This window comes from Perissodus microlepis, chromosome 2 (genome assembly GCF_051167445.1).
Source record: "Perissodus microlepis isolate ML-2025 ecotype Zambia chromosome 2, ASM5116744v1, whole genome shotgun sequence".
In the NCBI taxonomy this organism is placed as follows: domain Eukaryota; kingdom Metazoa; phylum Chordata; class Actinopteri; order Cichliformes; family Cichlidae; genus Perissodus; species Perissodus microlepis.
This window is the reverse complement of record NC_140462.1, coordinates 27,810,775-27,829,201: the sequence shown is the minus strand read 5'-3', so window position 1 is coordinate 27,829,201 and position 18,427 is coordinate 27,810,775. Positions and strand designations below refer to the sequence as shown.

The window sequence follows — 18,427 nt, the reverse complement described above, 5'->3', positions numbered from 1 at the left end:
AGATGGCGCCGTTGAATGAATATTTGGTAGTTTTATCTTTAATAAACCTTAATATATAAAGTATACATACATAATACTAACTAAAGGAAGGAAGACATGACAGACTATTATCGTTTTTTTGAACATGATTGAGACAAGCATAGGTTATAATACTTGGAAAACAAATCCAAACTAAAAGCTATAGTAAAGCTTGAAGTCTATACGCATGTTGTTGTTTAATTTTTGTGTGTGTATCTAGATAGATAGATAGATAGATAGATAGATAGATAGATAGATAGATAGATAGATAGATAGCAGGGTTTATATTTAGATTGTGATCTTTTCCCTCATGTCCATTGTCTAATGTGCTGTTTGGACTAAATAAAAGAGGCCTTTGGTCAGTAATATTAAAAGTCCAGCCCAGGGGGCAGTTGCAGAATGGAAGAGTCCTCTGCGGTTGTTAAAAATATTCATAATACAGTGAAGAATCATTGCAGCCTTGCATATTACAGGAGAAATTAACCATTATGATGTTCCAGACTGAAACAGATCCATCTTCTTAAACCCATTGTTTTTGTGATGGTCACTTTAAATGTATAAAAACATTACCCTTTTTGGTTTGGTGATCAAGTGAATGACCGCATTGTTCTTTTTAATTACAAGGCAGGGGATAGAATAAATCAGATAACTGCCTTTGTCCTGCATGGTTATAACATTTTGTTAGCATTCTTTTATTGTAACCACCTTGTGATGACTGTTGTTGAGAACTGGTGCTGTATGAAAATAAATCCGAACTGAAAGGAGCATTCAAATCGGATTCTTCCATAAAAAGAAAAGAAAAGCTGCAGTAAAGTATTTGTTGTGTTACCATGTGCCTCCAGAGTGGCACTTGTGCCTTGCCATTCATTCTCTAAGTCTTTAGAATTACTGCAAGAATGGTGGACCATTCTTCTGGTTTGGTATCTGATGACTGCATAGAACATAGTATGTGAGTCACATCAGTTTCATCATGGAAGAGACTCCTTAAGGTTAGAAATGTTTCTTTGCATGATCAAGGTTATCACTTTCACTGACACGGAGTAACCTTTCCTTCTTAGAGGACAAGTGAACCCAGCCCATGCCAGCAAAAATCTGCCATTCACATGGCTATTTTACTTGCCTTTAACCATTTCCAGGACACACAAACAAATGTGTAAAGTGTAATAGGAAAACGACAGCTGAGGTATTACTCAACCTGTATTACTCAACAAGAATAAGTCCCCTTCATGCATGCCTGGAAGCTTGAGAAAGCTTTAATGTGTCATGTACTGTTGGGACACGTCTGCAGATCCGTTCTCATGAATGATGTGACTTTGATGTGCATGGGCATTACTCAAAACTAGTTTTGCACTTTAGCACAGATAGTAATGCTGTAAGACTGTATGAATGTATGAAGTTGCTGGTGACTGGTCATTTTCTATCACCAATTAGCTTATACTACTTAATAAAAAATTCTTTGAGATTATAGTTATGCTAGAATAATTTTACCATATGAGATAAAAAGAACATACAATGAAATGTTCCCATCTACATATTCCCACTACTGTATAAATCTTCCTTCCTCCTAACCTTAACAGGGAAATGCTCACATTTCCTTGTTCTCTTTTCCTTGTATGCATTCTTATGTGTAAATGTGCAAAAGTGTAACTGTTTGCACACACTTAGGGTTCAATTGTATATGTGTGTACATCAAAGAGAGAGACATGAGAGCATATCAAGTCAACAGACAGAGTTTATTCATGTCGTGGCATCAAACAGCAGAAAGAGTTCCTCATTCGTCACTTTGACTTCTGACTTGATCCTTATGGAATTTCCTTGTTTGTTTTTTTTAAATTATCATATTAAACCAATATTTTCAACTGTCTTGCCTTCTACTTCTCTGCCATAAAATCATGTGCACTTTTTGTTAAATATTCTGTATGACTTTATATATCTTTGTAAATGTTAGGGTTTTACTTGCCAATTCAGGCCGAATCCCGTCCATGGATGTGTTTAGTACTGGAAAACATTAATATGTCCATTTAAACCAGTTAGCATCATTTGAACACGTATATATCTACCCTATTCAAAATAAAAGAAGATAAAGGGCATAATAAAGAATGGCATTTCTGAATACAAACTACAAAATCTAAGTAGTATTACCATTACATTCATCAGCAGAGGATTATGGTTCTGAGTCTGAACTGATACCGGTGTTCAAAATAACATTTCTCTAAGAAAATCTATTGTTTCTGGTTCAAACTTTTCATCAAACGTAAAAAAATAAATTTGTTTAACCTTATTTGGGTGTTTTATCAAACAGAGCTAAACTTGCTGACAAGCCTGCTTATATGCACCTTTTTCAAGAATCTGTCACACTTGACAAAGCATTAGAGGTAAACTGCACAGATCACTTTTGGAGTATTTTGCGGATTTAGTGCAAACGGCTACCAAGTATATTGTTAATCTTCAGTAGAGTTCTTCTTCATTGAGCATTTTCTGCTACACAAAAGGATCACAGTGCTACTTTAGAGCCAAGAACCATAGACGACCTTTTGTCAACAAAGCCTCGCGTGTCAACACATTAGCAGTTTGGCAGTGTCAGACTGTGTTTGCCTTCCTCTGAAATATTGCAGCTGCCACAGACGGAAAAGTTGTTATAACTGCTAAGTGATGACATTACATCTAGAAAAAAGGAATCTCAAAGATTTTATATCCTGTTTATTTATGCAGTAGATATGCCATGGGATGTTTGTGCATTTGAACATTGGTGTCATGGCATCAAGCCAGTCTGGAAATAAAACTTATCAAATGCTTGGTTTTGTAAAGAATGACAAATATGTCACTGGATTAAATGGAATTTAGTATATTTATTGTCCAGATGAGGCTGTAAAATTATGCTTTTTGTATCAAATGTGCAGGTCACAGGCATTTTACTTATATATATATATATATATATATGTCGATAGATGGATAGATAGATGTATATATCGACACTAAAATATGCAGGGTGATAACAAGTACGAAATATTTATTGCACAAGAGCAGATCTGACTTGATAATCATACTATAGAAGTCAAGCTTTCAATGCTCGAAGAGCTAAACCCACCGAAGCATCAACAACTGCCTGATAACGGCTTAAATGTTTACTGCATTTCTCAAGAATGGAAACAGCTGATTGGAGGAGACAGAGCACAACGTGGTGAGTACTTTTTTCGTTTATGGTGCTCCTGTTCAAAACAAAATGCTTGATAGGAAGTCTGATATACCTTGAGCCTCTTTGTTCTTGTTCATCTTGTGTGGTGACATTTTATTGGATAAGGACAGGGCTCCTCAGTGGCAACAGAGAGGGGGGTGGGAGAAAAAAAATCCAGTGCCACGATAGGAGAGGAGGAAAAAAAATCTTTAAGCACCTGTAGCAAAACACAATGAGCAGTTTTGAAAACGGTAAAAGGAAGGAATTTTTCTAAAATGGGCCAAGTCACGTCTTCAAGGCATTCGAGATAGAGAGATGAAAGCAGCAGGGAGCGGAGGAAGTGGGGGTTGAGGAGGATTCACCTGGAGAGCTGGCTGTTATTGACACGATCTCAACCAGGCAAGACGCTCTGGAAACTGACTAAACATTGGCACTATGCCTCTGAGAAAACAGAGGGTTGTTGAGGGTGGCTGCAGCTGCAGACAGCTGTTTCGAACCACATCATCAAGCTGCTCTAAGAGAAAGGCAAGGCTCAAACAGGCAGATCTCAAAAAAGAAGGTAAGGGACAGGCCTTCTGATAGGTATTTTTCAGTGGCAGGTACAGCCAAGATTAACAAGAGGTTGATGTTATGCTTTACAGTCCAAAGGAACTGAGTAGCTCACTGTTAAGGAAACAAGATAGAGCACAACAAGACCCATTTCCTGTGACGTTCTTTGTGTTGAAGGCTCATTTACAAGCAGGGAACCTGAATGATGTGTTTACTGTGCCTAGGTCTGCCTAGGTCGTTTTTGTTTTGACTTGGGTGATAAGCACGATAGGCTGGATGTGTTGATAACAAATGTTTACGACTGTCTGGTGCACAGGTGGCCACGATTCGCCCAGACAACAATGGAGGCAAACACCAAAAATGGCTACTCTCCAATAGAGGATGTTTTGTTTTCGTTTTCTAAATAATAGTGCTGTCTTTTGGCATTCCGCTTGTACATTTACCGTAAGTTTAAGTTTAATCGCATTCTTTTTGGCCAAAAGAAGAAACTCTTTCGAAACGTAAAGATACATTAACCATAAAAAAGGCAACAGGTATTTGGGAGATTATTTAGGGTTGAGATTTGCATTCCTGCTGGATTACAGTAAAAGGCAAATGAACTCTGATCAAATCAAACATCAAAATTCTTGTTTAAGGTAACTGTTGATCTCACTCGGTTTTTGTGCTGGAATGAAGGAAGGAATGACATTATTAAACAATATATCTGGCCCCCGATAGTTTCAGCCGTTCCCTGCTATCCCTGCTGTTGAGACGCTATCTCAATCAGTGACCCACAGAAAAAGGCTAAACTTGTTAGCCTTTCATTTGTTGCTTGGTTTCCTGCACCAATCACTGGACAACTGCTTCGTTAAGTCCTCGCAGTTCAGTGGAGTAAAACAAAAATACAAACAAAATCAGGCTGCCGCATTTCAGATGTTCATTTGGCACAGGCACAGCTCGTACTTTCTCATGTACTCTCATTCTAATTTGAGCTGGCATCGGTTTTGAAACCTTTTATTTATCCAGGGAGGCTTTTGCCGAGCACGCTTGCTGTTTTTTCGGCAACGCCCTGCTTCACGTTCACACATGGGAGCTGTAGTCATCAGTTTTTATGGATAAAAAAAGGTATTGCTCTGTCCTACTCATACAGTTTGATGGTATCTTACCTTTGGGTGGTTTGAAACTTTAATGTGTAATCATAGCCAATTCCCATGAGGCTAACTACATCCCTAAAATCATAAAGTATTATTGCACAGTTTTCATAATGGTGACAAACAACAAACAGGAAGTGAGTGAGGGAACCCAACAAGACAATAAGAGGCAAGAAAAACGGAGAGGTTTGTCATCTTTTCAAAAAGTCACAATATTATTTAATATAAAACACCTTTAAATTCGACATAATGAGGAATCCGTGATCAGGGCTTTCACCAATCCACTACCATTTGAACACTGCAGTTGGGGAGGAGATCCACCTTGGCAGCCGCTGACTTCAATGGTACATCCGAGTGCACACAGAAAAGGGTTGAAACATGCATTTACTACATTGTTACAAAGTCAAAAGCGAAAACATGAGGTCTCTTTTTGCCATTATTGGCAGAGAGTCTCTCTGCCACCTTGTGAGGGATCCAGAGGCAAAAGAGGGTACAGTCTTGACAGTTGGGCATGTACAGAGGTGTCCATTTGTTTCCTGGCACTTAGGGATAAAGTGCCCTCTTCTCTTTTAGACCGACAGCTGAAGGGAGAGCGGAAACTTGGTGTAAGGCAGGAAATTACTCAACATGCTTTAGATATTTAAGATAACAGTTTTAGACTTGCTTAGTTTTGACAAACATCAATGTAAGTGCGGCTCCTGTGCTGTGAAGTCCGCAAACAGTGTTTTTTTGCAGGTCTGGTCAGTAACCGATAGCTGTGTCTTTCTCTCTACACACTCTTCCCCACCATGTTGCTGGTAACGATCAATGAGTGAATAAGCACATTGTCCATTATTTGATTTGATTTTTTTTTCCAAAGTAAGCATCCTGCATCTATGATATCCCAAAATGGTTCTGAGTTTTTGAATGTCAGTCTTGGAAGAAATTCCTCTCTTGTGTCCATTCACACTCACGACACTTTGATCAAGACATTCTGTTTTCTCCCCTTCCCTCCCTTTCTCTTCTAAACACACACACACACTCACACACGCTCACACTACAGATGCTACAGAGGTGACGGAGGTCACCTTATTGTCTTCTGCCCAGGGCTGCAGGTTCTGCAGGGCGTAGAGGGAGGAGTTGTGCAGGCAGAGTGGGTCCGGCTGCAGTGGCTGGCTCAACGTCTTCTGGAAAGCTTCCTGCTGAAGTTGCAGCATCAGCCGGTTGGCCTGCTGCCTCTCAGCCTCCCTCTCCTCCGCAGTCTGTCTCCTGGGTGAAAGGAGGAGACAAAGGAGAGCAAAGGAGGATTTAAGACCAATATAATGTTTCTTTTTATGGTGATTGTACATAGTATCGACTTGTACCACGTGCCAGAGCGTTTTAGCAGTGTGCTATGCTTTAATAAAGAAACAGTAGGATTCTCTCCCTCCTTCTTTCTTTACTTTTTAAACAGACACGATATGTAGAATAGATCTGCAATTCTGTATTAGGTGCTTCTGTTAAAATTTTCCTGGATAAGTTAGCATATCCAGGGCTCATTTATTATCATTTCTAATTGACAAAACCAAGAAAAAGCTGGCAGTCTTTGGTACTGGTGGTGAAGAATTTCAATCATATGCTGCAATGCCTGAAAATAACAAGAAAAAATAAATAAATAAATAAATATATATATATATAGTAAAAAGCCACTGATCAAAGAAGTCAAAGGAATCAAGGAAAAAAAAAAAAAAGCTTTTAGCAATCAGATGAGATTGCAAATTTCATAATAAATCATGTGGATTTGCAAATTGCCTGTTTTTTCTTCTGTCTTCGTGCTACACCTCTGCCAGATACTCCTTCTGCTTTTGGCTACATGACAGCTGATCAAGATGAGTGACAGGTGTTGCTGAAGGAACGTGACTAATAGAGGGGGAAGACGTACAAAGCACTTCCTGCCTCAAGGTGAAAAGTTGCATCTGTTTCTTTTCTTTTCAAAGAAACGACTACGCACATCCTGTATATGCGCTGTGCTGATATCAACATTTGCTGCGTTGAAAAGTCGTGCGTCTTCCTAAAAAAAAACAGCCTGTTTTGTAGCGTTTATGTTGGAAAACCTCCAGAGTGAACTGGTGTTTTAGTACTCAACAAAAATTACACTTCTATTTCAATTTAAATAGTGAATGTAAATACTTTTGGCAATTTACTTGAATTACTTTACAAAGGCAAGCATATCTATAAACAGTGGAACATTTTACTCTATCAGTCTTGAAAATTTCTTATTACCATAACAGAATAATTCATGGTGATTTATTTACGGACATTTGGAAATGATATGTTAAACAACATGTAATAAATGTTCGATTCTCTTAAAAATATAAAGCAAAAATACAAATGGCAGCTAGAAATCACCAGCATAAGCACACCTCTAAAAACACTCTTTCAAGCACGCCAACCTCCATCCATTAGCCACACATTATTGTTAACAGCATTATCATAATCTGATTCCCTGGCTGTTGATTTGATCATCCTCTTGTTACTCGCGTAGTCGTCACACAAAGACATCCCTCATGCTCATCCTATCAGGTGCACACTACAGGGAAATGGCATAAATCTCAGCAAAAGTAGGAAATCAGAAAAGCGAGTTAAGCCAATTCCCTTGTTACTCGTGACATGCCGTTCAGTCTGCTGTTTATTTTAAGCAAATTCATTTTTACTGCACTTTGTAGTGGAAACTGTGCCTTAGCATTTTATGGCTTAAGGACATGATTGCTGCAGGGTTTTTTTTTCTATAAATGCATTTTTTTAAAGAAAATGTAAATGAACATCCTTAAACCAAAATTCTATATTATACTTTAATTTACAACAAAGAAGGCAGTGATTTTTAACTGTTTTCTTTAACTTTTAAATAGAAAATCATTCGAAAAAGCTTTAAAGCCATTTACACATAAAAACCCTTAGGGTAATGACTTAAGGTAATTTAGCTGTGTGTAATATGCGTTTGAAATATGTATCCTGCTCCTTTAACAAGGGGCAGGGCATCATAATTTGATTTCCTACTCATTTACTTTCAAATGGCTATAAACAACAGTTAGAATGAAGTGAATGAGTGTGTGTTTTTTTCATGGACTCGGCAGTCAATTCCTCCTGTGAGTGTTTCAGTATTGCTTTGGACAGCAGGTTTCTAAAAGGCCTTTCAGGAGGCTCAGGAGTAATTGTGCTTGGTCAAGTGAACTGGCCTCAACTGGCAGCTAAGCTAAGCAAAATAGGTGTTGTGTTGTACAACTCCTTCAATGCAATGTGGGCCATTTTACTTGTCTTCAAAGTAAGACACCAGTAAGCATTTTTGGACGCAAGTTTAAAACAGATACACATTCTGTAATGTCAGTTTGTGGGACAAGAAGATTTGTAATTCTGAGCAAACATCCTGTCCTAATCAAGTCAAAAACCATCAAGGCCTGTTTGTTTTGCTTAAGTATATAGTGGGATGCAAAAAAAAAGAGCAAGACATGACACGTAGAATGGAGAACTATGTTACTTTAGCATCCAATAACACCCTGCTGTAATCTTACCGCCATTTTGTCCGCCTGTTTTGAAACCAGGTCTTAACTTGTGCATCCGTCATCTTCAGCGCCTTGGCCAGGGTGGCACGCTCGGCCGATGCCAGGTACTTCTGACGGTGAAATCGTTTCTCGAGCTCACAGATCTGCACCCGGCTGAAGGAGGTGCGAGGCTTTTTCCTCTTAGGTGGCGTCCGGTTCTGGTACGGGTGGCCGATTCGACGGGTTACAGAAAAGGGCGAGAGGGCAGCTGAAAGAGGGAGGAAAAAGAGGATTAATTTGTCTGATGAGTGTTTTAAATTTGTAAAATTCTAGAGATTTAACACGAATGCTTGATTGGTTACTTATTTCCATTTCTAAGCTGGAGTGACCTGTTCTTCTGAATTATAAATGTATTTCCCCTGAGGATTTATTTCTATAGACTCATAAACCTAGTTAGCTTTCCATTCCTTGGTAAGATAAAAATTATTGTTCATTTGCTGCTAACTGAAAAAAAAAGCTATGATGTTTGGGGAGTCTTAAGAGAAGGCCTAGAAGCTGCCAACTGAAGAAGATAAACGTCACTGCCACATTTTCCATTTCTGAAGAGCACGCTGAGATGTGCAAACAGAAAATCCAAGGAAAAAGTAACTGAGGCAGAAGTAGAAAGATGGTATGTGAATTATCACTTCAAAATTGAAAGTGCTAGAGGATAAAGACGTGAAAAATACTGACGCATATTAAGATTTCAAATGTTGTTTTAGATCCAGTTTATACTTTCTGGTGGCACACGATGGTGGCTCTTAAAAATTAGCTACAGGTGAGGTTTTTTGGTGGGGGAGAGGGGGTGACTCACCTGGGCAAGCACCCTTTGGAAAAGGATAGTCTGCTAGAAGGCCATTGCCGTCTCGCAGGTGGGCAAGCTCGGGGTAATAACATTTGGCTAATGTCTCCACCGTGCTCCAGACAGGGACCCTGCCGATGTCTCCCTTGGGGAGAGGACAGAGGGATCCGGTGGCCCCCGGCCCCCCTGTGGCCTCTCCGGCTCGGCTCTCCTCTGCCTGCTCCCCTAAAGGAAAGGGAGACACAGTGAGGTCCCGCATCTGGAGCACAGCAGCAGCTGCCGCCGGGCGGGCACCGACGCATAGCAGCTAATCACATGAAGGGGCCTAAATGATGAACAGAGTCTACTTTAATGCCATTTGCTTCTAGTCTCTTAAGTTAGCATTTGGAGATCTTTAGCTAAGAAATGAGATATATGCCATTCAGAAAAAAAATAAGTGACATCTAGCAGGATTACACAGATAAATCAAGCCCTGGCTGACCAATCAAAAACCTACAGCCAAGGTCATCCTCTGACAATGTGATGAAGCTCCATAAGTACTATTCACAGACCTACATAATATAATTGTAAGCCTAACAAAACACAATTTCTGAAGGAAAGTAGATTTTGGTGGGTCTTTTTTCATCACAATAATTACATTTAAAAAATATTTGATATTTGCAAAATGTCTTGGAGCACAAACATGAAGCGTGTGTCATTACAACTCAAGCAATAACCCCAATTTGCAATTGTGTAACTTCTTGCACAGTGACATCATTTTTTGCAGAATAGGTTGCCATAAACTTTACACGCATTACTATTTAGAATATAGACACTTTATAATAAATGCTATTTCAAAGTATTGCTGTATTGTCTTACTTTGTCTCTTGTCGCTTAGTCACTGTTCCTTCTCAAAAATATAAACTGCAGTTTTGCACTGTAAGGGTGTACATTGTGTTTTTCTTCACTCTCTGCCTCAGTGCCTCGTGGTTCTCTTTCAACTGCCGGGTATTAATAACAACTTATCTTCTTGCATCATAAAATATCTATGAATCCTGTCTATTTTGTCAGCCATGGGTAAACAGAAGATCGATAAATGTAATGAGATCGTTGGCCATAGATCCACTCCCAAGCCACATTCTCATTCTGAATGGAAATCAACAGAAGAAAAGAGAAAAAAAATACTTTGTCTTCTTCTCTCCTTCTCTCTCTATCTCTATGTCATCCGTCCCCAGCAAGCTGTTTTGCCTGCTGTCTTACAGGGTGTTTATTTGTTTTTGTTTTGTCAGAAAAGCTCACCAGGAGCCAAAATGAATATGAAAACATCTGCATAGGTGTCCCCTCAGGGTTACGTGCTGCTCCTGCTGCTGCTCCTCCTGCTGCTGCTGTTCTCAGAGTTTTCAGCGACTTGAAAATTCATTTGCTATACAGACGATGACAATTTGGATGTAAAATAGAACATGAAGTTATTACGCACTTGGCAGTCATTTCAAGGGAGCCGCCAACGTCCCCTGATGGTGCTGAACACGAGTGGCAAATTGAAGCGTACACAAACAAATGATTTGTAAAGTAAAGATGAATAGCTACTATGCACTGTTACGGTAGGTCACACAAAGTTAACATCACGTAAGTGCAAATTAGTAGCACAGATTTAGTGTCTGAAGTGAAAATGTGCTACAGTTATTGGCTTTTGCATGGATTTATAGTGACCGTGACCTCTTCGTTCCCACTCATTATTATTTTTAATCTTCTATGTTAATATTCTTATAACAATTTCACGTTATGTGCTGCTCTGATGCTCAATAATAATAAAAAATGGTAATTGTACCCCTCCAATATTCCTTTTGGGACTTAGACCGGCATCTGTAGTATTTAATCACGAGTTTCTAATGACAAAATCCCCAAGATATTTCTATAACACTACTATAGGTGCTCACAATGGACTGGAGCACCTCCACAGTCCTTAATACTGAATTATACGGCCCTTATTGGACTTCATAGTGTGTTTCTAAATCTCCTGTAAAGCCACATTCTTACAGTAACTTTAAAGTGGAGTCTTAAATGTACAGCACATATGTTAAGCAAAATATCATTTTTGCTTTTTGTGTCATTGCCCAAATCTATTTGGAGCTTTATGGGTCCCACAGAGAAAGCAAGCGTGCCTGTTGTTGCTCCCAGCGGCAGGTCTGGCTAACTAATACAGCATTAGATGGCTATTTCAGGCCATCTGTGGGCTAAGTAATGGGCCAGGCACATACAAGCACGTTCAGAGGCAACCTAACATGCAGCAGCACCCTTTAGACCTGACAAGTACAGCAAGGCTTTGCTTTACAGTGTGCAAAATCCTGATAAATATATGATCCAGTGGTGTGATACCCCACCAGACATGTTTAATGCTTTTTTTTTCTTTGGTTTTACTCCATATGCCTTCAGGTTTATGCATTACTATAATTATTGAGACTGTGAACTGCAGTATAGAATCAAAATGAATTATGCAATGTGCTGGATTTTAAGCCAAACCAATTAAGAATACCCTTGCTCAATTGCATCAGTGAGTCGGTTAGTTTAGTGACAGTCAGGGTAAACTAGCTGGATATAACTGGATTATAAGTAATGTGTTACAAATAATAGTACCAAAAATTAAAGCCATATGGAATAACAAATATAGTAGTCAAAATTTTATAAATCTGAAATATATCAGAAATACTGATGGCAGTAATTTGTATCTGAAGAAGAATACCACTCCTGTACAGATTCCAAATGTAAGGGTATAATAAGTCCCACGAGCTTAGAGCTTCCACAATTAGGAAATGAGTTATTAAATAAAGCTATAAAACATAATTATTTTTCTAATAATTAATTGTTTTCCTATAGCTCGGAAAACAGTTAAGCAGTCTGTATGTGGCCATTATCCCCAACAAAAAAAGCGATCATGTAAGTGTTCCCATGAAACAAAGAAAATGAAAAGAATCACCAGCAACCAAAAATAAATTCTCAAACACATTGCACATTTTGTTCCCCCTCTTCATCAGATGGAAAAGAAAATGGGTGCGAATGCTAAATCTGTTGCCTGGATAACACAATTTAGCATAAGCATATCAAAAAATAAAATGCTACCGTGGAGAATATGTTTGCCATAATAAAACCACTTATACTTAATAACACTTCCCGGTGACAGCGCCTCCCGTCCCCACGGCGGATATTACCTTTGTAGCAATCTAATAAATATATCCGTGAAGGATTCTAAAGGGGATATTGAAATATAACATGAACATATATTGCTATTTATTACACTATACGCAACAAAAAGCAGGGATACGGTCTTTTGTCACACGGAAAATCAGGCCAGCGTGGAAGCAAAAGGGCAGGAGCGGGTTCAGCTCTGAAATAAAATCATATTTTTTTCGGCCCTGCTGCCATTTACACCCAGACACAGATATACAGGAGAGAAAAGGCGCTTTAATTATATTTCTTTTATTGCTGTTAGGTGGTCTACAGTGAAAGACGCTGTATTATTGCTCTGTTTATTGTCAAAATGTCCAAACAATTCAAAGAACATATTATTATGTATTTTGATCCTTCATCAAAGATTACAAATTTCTGTTAGATTATTATTATTATTATTATTATTATTATTAGCAGTAGTAGTAGTAGTAGTAGTAGTAATCACTAGTGGTAAAAGGCTTGGTTTCTTAAAATTAGTACATATTTTACTTGACATTGTAAAGCCCACTTTTCATTTCACTATCCATTACATTTTTCTTCAGTTACTAACTAGTCTTAATTTTCATTACATATTATTGTGCTATGTTTTATGTTATTAATGTATTATTTTTTAATTCGTTTCTGACGTAAAAAGATGATAATGTGAAAAAAATAACAATACAAATAAATCTTGAACCCGTATATAGACGGGTTTGTTTATTTTTTTGAGCAGAGTACATTGAAAAATAAAGGTGGCTACTGTTAGCCTCCGACTACTACTGCTGCTGTTGCTGCTATAGTAGTGCGTGTGTACTTTTACGCACGGTGCGGCTTTATGTATGATTTTATTCTTCTGTGGTTGATTTTTGCCTACATGTTCAGGAACAGCAGATGGAAAATAGCAGCTAGCTAACCCTGGTGAACTTATTTTAATTCTTCACTCGTCCTTCAGAAATAAATAAAAATAAAATAACACATAAATTAGTTGCAATAAAATAGCCTTACGCACAACATTTTAGGCCTGTAAGCGCTGAGTGAATACACAGAGGAGTGGGTGACCACCAAGGATTCATCAGTAGGCTACATGAAGTGTATCTTTACAGATGGATAAATGATGCCCCTATAACCCGTAAATCTTTTGCGACAGTCCAATCCAGCTTACTGTGATTAATAACACGAGTTTGTGCCATGTGGGAGGCATCCCGGCGTGAAAAATGAGAATCTATTGTCGAAGTTAACAGGTTTCGTTTACATCTCTGCAAGAAAAAAAAGAAAGAAATCCTGCCATGAATGCCAGAGCTGGAAGCATTTGGCAACATGTTTAGCTGTTTAAAGCTGCACGGGACCGTTTTTCTCCTCCGGTTTCAACTTGGAAGGCGAAAAGGAAAAACAAGAAACAAGGAGAAACATTTAAAACGGTGCTCTACCCATCAGGATAGATGATAGTCCATTTGATTTACGGCCTTTTATAGGAAACAGAGCAGGCTAAATCTGGAGTGTTTGTGTGTGTATATCTGAATGTGTGTGTGTGTGTCTGCGCGCGCGTGTGTGTGTGTGTGTGTATGTGTGGATAGTGCTACTGTAGCTGCTCCTGCTGCTCGTGATCTTTGGCTGATCAATACAGAGGAAAGATATAAGCTGCGAAATAATTACAGCGACACAAAGCTGAGAGAAATTAAACGAGGGGCCCTCGGTGACTATGAGTAAAATTGATAAGCCTATTTACACTGTATCTTTTTGCAGATGACATATCGTCCCCCGGTATTTAATAATTAATCAGGTAGAAAGAACTGAAGAGTGAATATTTAATGCATGGAGAGGAGGGGCGTGCGCGCGCAAATCCATGATGTTCTTCCTTTATAGCAATGAGGTCATGAGAAAAATATAAGCTGAACCACCCCTCCCCCACCCAAAAAAAGAAAACAGAGAACGCAGAAATCGTTTTTATGAAATACGTTTACCTATCTCAGCATATTCCATTAAAATATGATTTGGCAATCGTTTTTTTTTTTTTTTTTTTACCATTTTCTCCCTGAGAATTATCTTTCGTATGTTTTTCATATAATTTATTATAAACAATATATAGTCGTTATGCTAGAAAAGAATATTTAAATAAGCATATATATAATATTTAAATAAGTAAAGCAAATATCTCATTTTGGATTGAGAAGGAAACAAATAGAAAAACGATGTCAGCCTTTAAGTAGCATGTGATTCTGATAGTGTTGAAGGGCGTGTGGGGTTTTGGGAACAAAAATGGCTGCATGTGTTTGCAGACACCTGAATAAAAAACATAGGCAGGAATTATGTAACTCATCGTGGGTATTAAAAGCCCAAATGGCACAAAAATCGACTTCGGTGAATTTCATTTTTAAGAAAAAAAATAAAAGCAGCTGGTTCTGAAAGAAGTAAAATTGGAAATAAAAACTACAAATTAAAAAAAAAAACCCACTGAAGTCTACATATAGTCTGCTAGAGTAAGTCTGCAAGCAATATTGTAGCTGTTGTCCAATTATAGGTTACTGCTGTGACATAACATTTAACCAACTAGCCTAATTTACTCAGCTCAAATAATAATAATAATAATAATAATAATAATAATAATAATAATAATAATAATACATTCTTGTTTAGAATTGAACATGTCATATATTGTTACTACGGTGACTCATCTTCTTGCTTTCTCAATTGGCTCTCCGGGAGAGGGAAAAAAAAATCATTCATCCTCATGAAAAAACGGGGGACGTCGTTATCCGTCATCCGCTGTAAATGGAGAGTGATGGTCCAATACTGATTCATCAGCATGTCCGAGTCAATTTCTCCACTCGTTTATCAGGCTGCCCTTCCAGCATAATAAAACTGACTGTGTGCGCATATATGATTCGTTATAGATTACAACCTAAAGATGAAATCATCAGCGCCACTTTGTTGAGCCATTAGGCCCACTTCACGCTTCGTCGGTCGGAGGTTGTTTTCAACACAAGTGTTAGTAAATTCATAATTTCCTCTTTAGTGGCTGTGAGGAAAATATTCACTTTTTTGGTGGTAAATAACGAGGTCTTGCTTTCTGACCTACTATGTCTGTGTTCATGAAAAACATTAAACTACAAGTGTTGTGGGACCAGGATAAGATTTATTCTTTACCTGTTAATCTGTCCTTGGCGAATCTTCTGCTGCTTTCCATCCACGGAAATGTGAAGTTTGCTGCATTCCCCATTCCCATCCCCGGCATCGAGGGGATGCCGGGTCCGATGCCCGGTGGATGCGTCGATGGCGGTGGATGAGGAGCAGCAGCGGCGGGTGGCGGTGGCGGAGGCGGCATGGGCCTGTGCGCCGGCACCCGAATTACCCCACCTGCACCTCCAGAGTTCACGTTAACGTTCATGTTCATGTTCATACTGACGTTCATGTTCATGTTGACGTTATAGGAGCCGGCTAAACCCGCCGCTGCTGCCATGGAGCAGGCCGGGTTGTAGACGCTGTTGTACCCGTTGCTGTAGACATTAGAGGCCAGCGCGTAATCCGGGTCACCGGTCCGGTTGGGGAGCATGCAGCCGCTGGACTGGTCCGAGCTGTTGAGGATCTGGTCGATGCCGAAGCTGATGGGTTCATGCTGCTGCTGGTGCGTCTGGTTCACCTCCTCGATCCCAGTGTGCTCCATAGTTTTTGTTCGTAATGTGCTTGTCAGTATATTTTATCAGCGCACGGATGTGTTTTTGACATATAGCAATTCACGCCTTTGGAAATGAAGTATTTGGATGTAGTCTGCAGTGGTGAGCTTTTTTTTTTTTTTTTTTTTTTTTGCTTTCGAGCATCGACACGGGCCTGTTCTACTCCCAGGAAACCAATAAGGTGTCCAGCGCTATCCAAAATCTTCCCATTATTTTTTGTCCAACAGTGGGATCGGGTGTTCCCTAAATTAAATGCCTATCCGTCGGACTAAGAAATACCGTATCCATCTTTAATAGCGAGTTCTTTCCAAGTGAATTAGATACAAGGCAGCTTTACAACAAGAAAAACAGCCGATAAATGCCAAATGGCTATCCCGAGTAGCCTACTTACTGAGAAAAATCCGAGATTTGGGGGGGGAGGCACCTCTCTGGAGAGACTTGATGCGCTTTGTTCGCCTACTCGGGCAAAGACGATCCATACGCTGGGGTCATGATAGGATAACCAAGCTCGTCGCATCAAAATGGAGCTGAAGACAAAACAAAACAACCCCGAAGAAGCGAAACGAAGCGCTGACCTCGCAGGCGTGTTTATTAATTGGAGGGGAGCGCGGAAGAGTGCTCTGTAGTGCTGAATGGTGAAGTGCGTTTCAGCAGGTGAGACTACCCTCTGCGTAAAAGCTGCCATTCGGTCCTCCAGCCAACCCTCCTTCCCTCCCTCTCTTCTTCCCTCCCTCCTCCACGGTAGGACAGTTGTTTTGCTCGGATGTCTTAAAGAAACCGCAGCTTTTTATTTTTTATTCAGCTCTTCTGGTTTTAAATGCAAGGTTTCGTGCATTTAGTGGAACTGAGGCCCGCGTCAAGTGGCTACTTTCATCTTAATGCTCCTCTACGTATCAGAGATTTGAGAACTATGCTAGGTCTTCAGGAATGATAATATTTTTTCAGTTTTAAGAAAGTAAATTATTTAACAAAAATCAAAATTGAACAACAGTGGGGGACAAAATCACAGGACAAAAAAAATGAACATTGCTGTCTGTGAACATAAACTAAAGATTTATGTAAATATTTCCCACAATAACATTATGAGCTTTGGTGAGTTTATGACAGCAAATGGTCTGATAATCATTATCTTTATGTTATGACCAAGGTTTTCAAATCAGTGCTCTCTGTTAGGATTTTATTCTTTCCCCAAGGAAACCTGCTGCTAGACATGATTTGGAACAGAACTTAATAGCAAGGGGACGCTTTAAGGAAAACAACAGTTTACTCTTCAATTAATCCTGTGTAATCCACGAAGCCACTTAAACTGCATACACAGTGACACATGGATATTCCGCCAGAGTTTGTTGGTACCATCATTTATCCATTATTCACCAATATTCTAACCAGTAGAAACGGACAGAAGATCAAAAGAAGTGACAGTGAGCTGTGTGGTATCTCCGCTGATTTGATGGCAGCTGATAGCAGTACAATTTATCCTAAATGAAACAACAAACTGTGAGCAAGTGTAAAGGTGCTTGTTGCGCGTTTGCGCACAATGAAGTCATAAATCTCAGATTATGATGTGATCACTGTAGGCGCTGATAGTCTCATTCCAATACACACGATCACAAAACTAGATAGATAGATAGATAGATAGATAGATAGATAGATAGATAGATAGATAGATAGATAGATAGATCGATAGATAGATCGATAGATAGATCGATAGATAGATAGATAGAATTAAACAAATAAATAGCAGATGGACAGATATCAAGAAGCCAAATTTGAAAAGCGGCGTTTCTGATTTGCACAAATTATTTAACCTTTCCCCGCCCGGAGCGACGACGTGGATCAGTCGGGTCTCAATTCAATAAAAATGAAAAATGGCTCATAATAAAAGCGCGACACGGGGAAAAACGAATTTAATATATCACCGTTTTATTACGCACTTATTTCACTTTCTGTGCGAATAAAGATATCTCTCAACTGCACAAGATGGCTAGAGGGAAGCATAAAAATCAATTGTGTGAATTCGAGGCCATATCAATAACGGTGCGGGACGAGACCGGTGCGAGTGTAGCTGCTATTAGGCCTGTTTATATTTGTGCGTTACAATAAAATGAATAGGGACGGGAGGATGCACTGAGACTCGGATCAGCTTACTGACAAGGTAATTGGCCGTTTATGCAAAACCAGGAAGATCTATGGGCAGGAAGGCGGAAAATAATGTTTGCAAGCCACTTTGGGGTAACACATCTCTCCCTGTTGGTGATGTCAGCAGCTGTGATGTGATGTCTGATTGGGCGTCACCTTAAGTGACATTTTTTTTCTTTTTGGATACAGAGCATGCAGGGAATCCCATTTTTTCCCATGTCCAG

The 18,427-nt window shown here is 39.2% G+C and overlaps 1 protein-coding gene across 3 annotated transcripts; it reads right to left on the bottom strand.

Annotated features, from left to right (window-relative positions):
• Positions 1–3,013: 3,013 nt before the first annotated feature.
• On the bottom strand, positions 3,014–16,744 carry tlx2 (T cell leukemia homeobox 2). Of its 3 annotated transcripts, XM_084954156.1 has the most exons (5): positions 15,538–16,744; positions 9,223–9,435; positions 8,400–8,637; positions 5,940–6,120; positions 3,014–5,453 (listed from the first exon to the last, which is right to left on the bottom strand). In XM_084954156.1, exons 1-5 carry the CDS (start codon positions 16,052–16,054, stop codon positions 5,442–5,444), a joined length of 1,161 nt encoding a protein of 386 aa, XP_084810282.1. In that variant the 5' UTR covers positions 16,055–16,744; the 3' UTR covers positions 3,014–5,441. The 3 variants fall into 3 exon arrangements, with proteins under 3 accessions (XP_084810282.1, XP_084810272.1, XP_084810293.1); XM_084954146.1 differs by lacking the exon at positions 3,014–5,453 and having other exon boundaries at positions 5,466–6,120; XM_084954167.1 differs by lacking the exons at positions 3,014–5,453; positions 9,223–9,435 and having other exon boundaries at positions 5,466–6,120.
• Positions 16,745–18,427: the final 1,683 nt, after the last annotated feature.

Excerpts from the sequence above, each read along its gene's own strand:
- tlx2 (XM_084954146.1), bottom strand. The coding sequence starts at position 16,054 with ATGGAGCACACTGGGATCGAGGAGGTGAACCAGACGCACCAGCAGCAG. Across the intron at positions 9,436-15,537 it reads CGCCAAGGACAGATTAACAG|GGGAGCAGGCAGAGGAGAGC; the intron begins GTAAAGAATAAA and ends CCTTTCCTTTAG. Across the intron at positions 8,638-9,222 it reads TCCAAAGGGTGCTTGCCCAG|CTGCCCTCTCGCCCTTTTCT; the intron begins GTGAGTCACCCC and ends TCCCTCTTTCAG.